Genomic DNA, 654 nt, shown 5'->3' on the forward strand with positions numbered 1-654 from the left:
TGAAACATAACAACGGAAAGCAGGCGGCGTTCAGGGTACTATTTGAAACTCCTCAGACAAGCCAGACTTACGTGGTGCAAAAACAAAAAATAGTGCACAGTCGGGAAGGGAAGTGAAGGGAGGTTCGCAACAACGGAAGAACAGAATACCGAGAGACGATCAGGCACTTCCTCCAAAAACTCGAGGACACCAAGGATGAGAAGGAATGGGGTTGATGAGCGCAGTGGAACAGAAAAGGAAGGAACCAATACGTGGAACTCGCGCAGTTCTTCATGAATATAGCTTCAAACATTCAGTCCAGAGGGACGGTTAAGCCACAAAACAACGGCCACGTAGACACAGGCGAGAAACAGTAAAACCCAGATGGTGACAAAACATCTCGTTGCCAAGCGGCCGAAACAAACCGAAATGTTGTGCCACTAAACGGGGATTAAGGTTCACTCGGCACTAAAGAATATATGCAGGGTAGCAGGAACCTGCATACGAATACACATGAAGGTAGGGGGAACGTTCTACTACTTGCTTGACAATTCTGTGACCAAGCTGCTGAAGCTGTTCTCAAGGAACTCGGCACATGGAGAGTAAATGTACAGGAAGAGGGGGGAAAAGTTTCTCTGGAAGTGGTTGTCCGTTTCGGGAGTCAAACGTTGCTTA

General features: G+C 47.6%; 1 pseudogene across 1 annotated transcript; it reads right to left on the bottom strand.

Annotated features, from left to right (window-relative positions):
- Nucleotides 1–38: 38 nt before the first annotated feature.
- Nucleotides 39–398, bottom strand: TEOVI_000375200:pseudogene (annotated as a pseudogene). The gene has a single exon. A coding segment is annotated over exon 1 (360 nt).
- Nucleotides 399–654: the final 256 nt, after the last annotated feature.

This window comes from Trypanosoma equiperdum, assembly GCF_001457755.1.
Source record: "Trypanosoma equiperdum strain OVI genome assembly, contig: ctg_813, whole genome shotgun sequence".
Taxonomy (NCBI): Eukaryota; Euglenozoa; class Kinetoplastea; order Trypanosomatida; family Trypanosomatidae; genus Trypanosoma; species Trypanosoma equiperdum.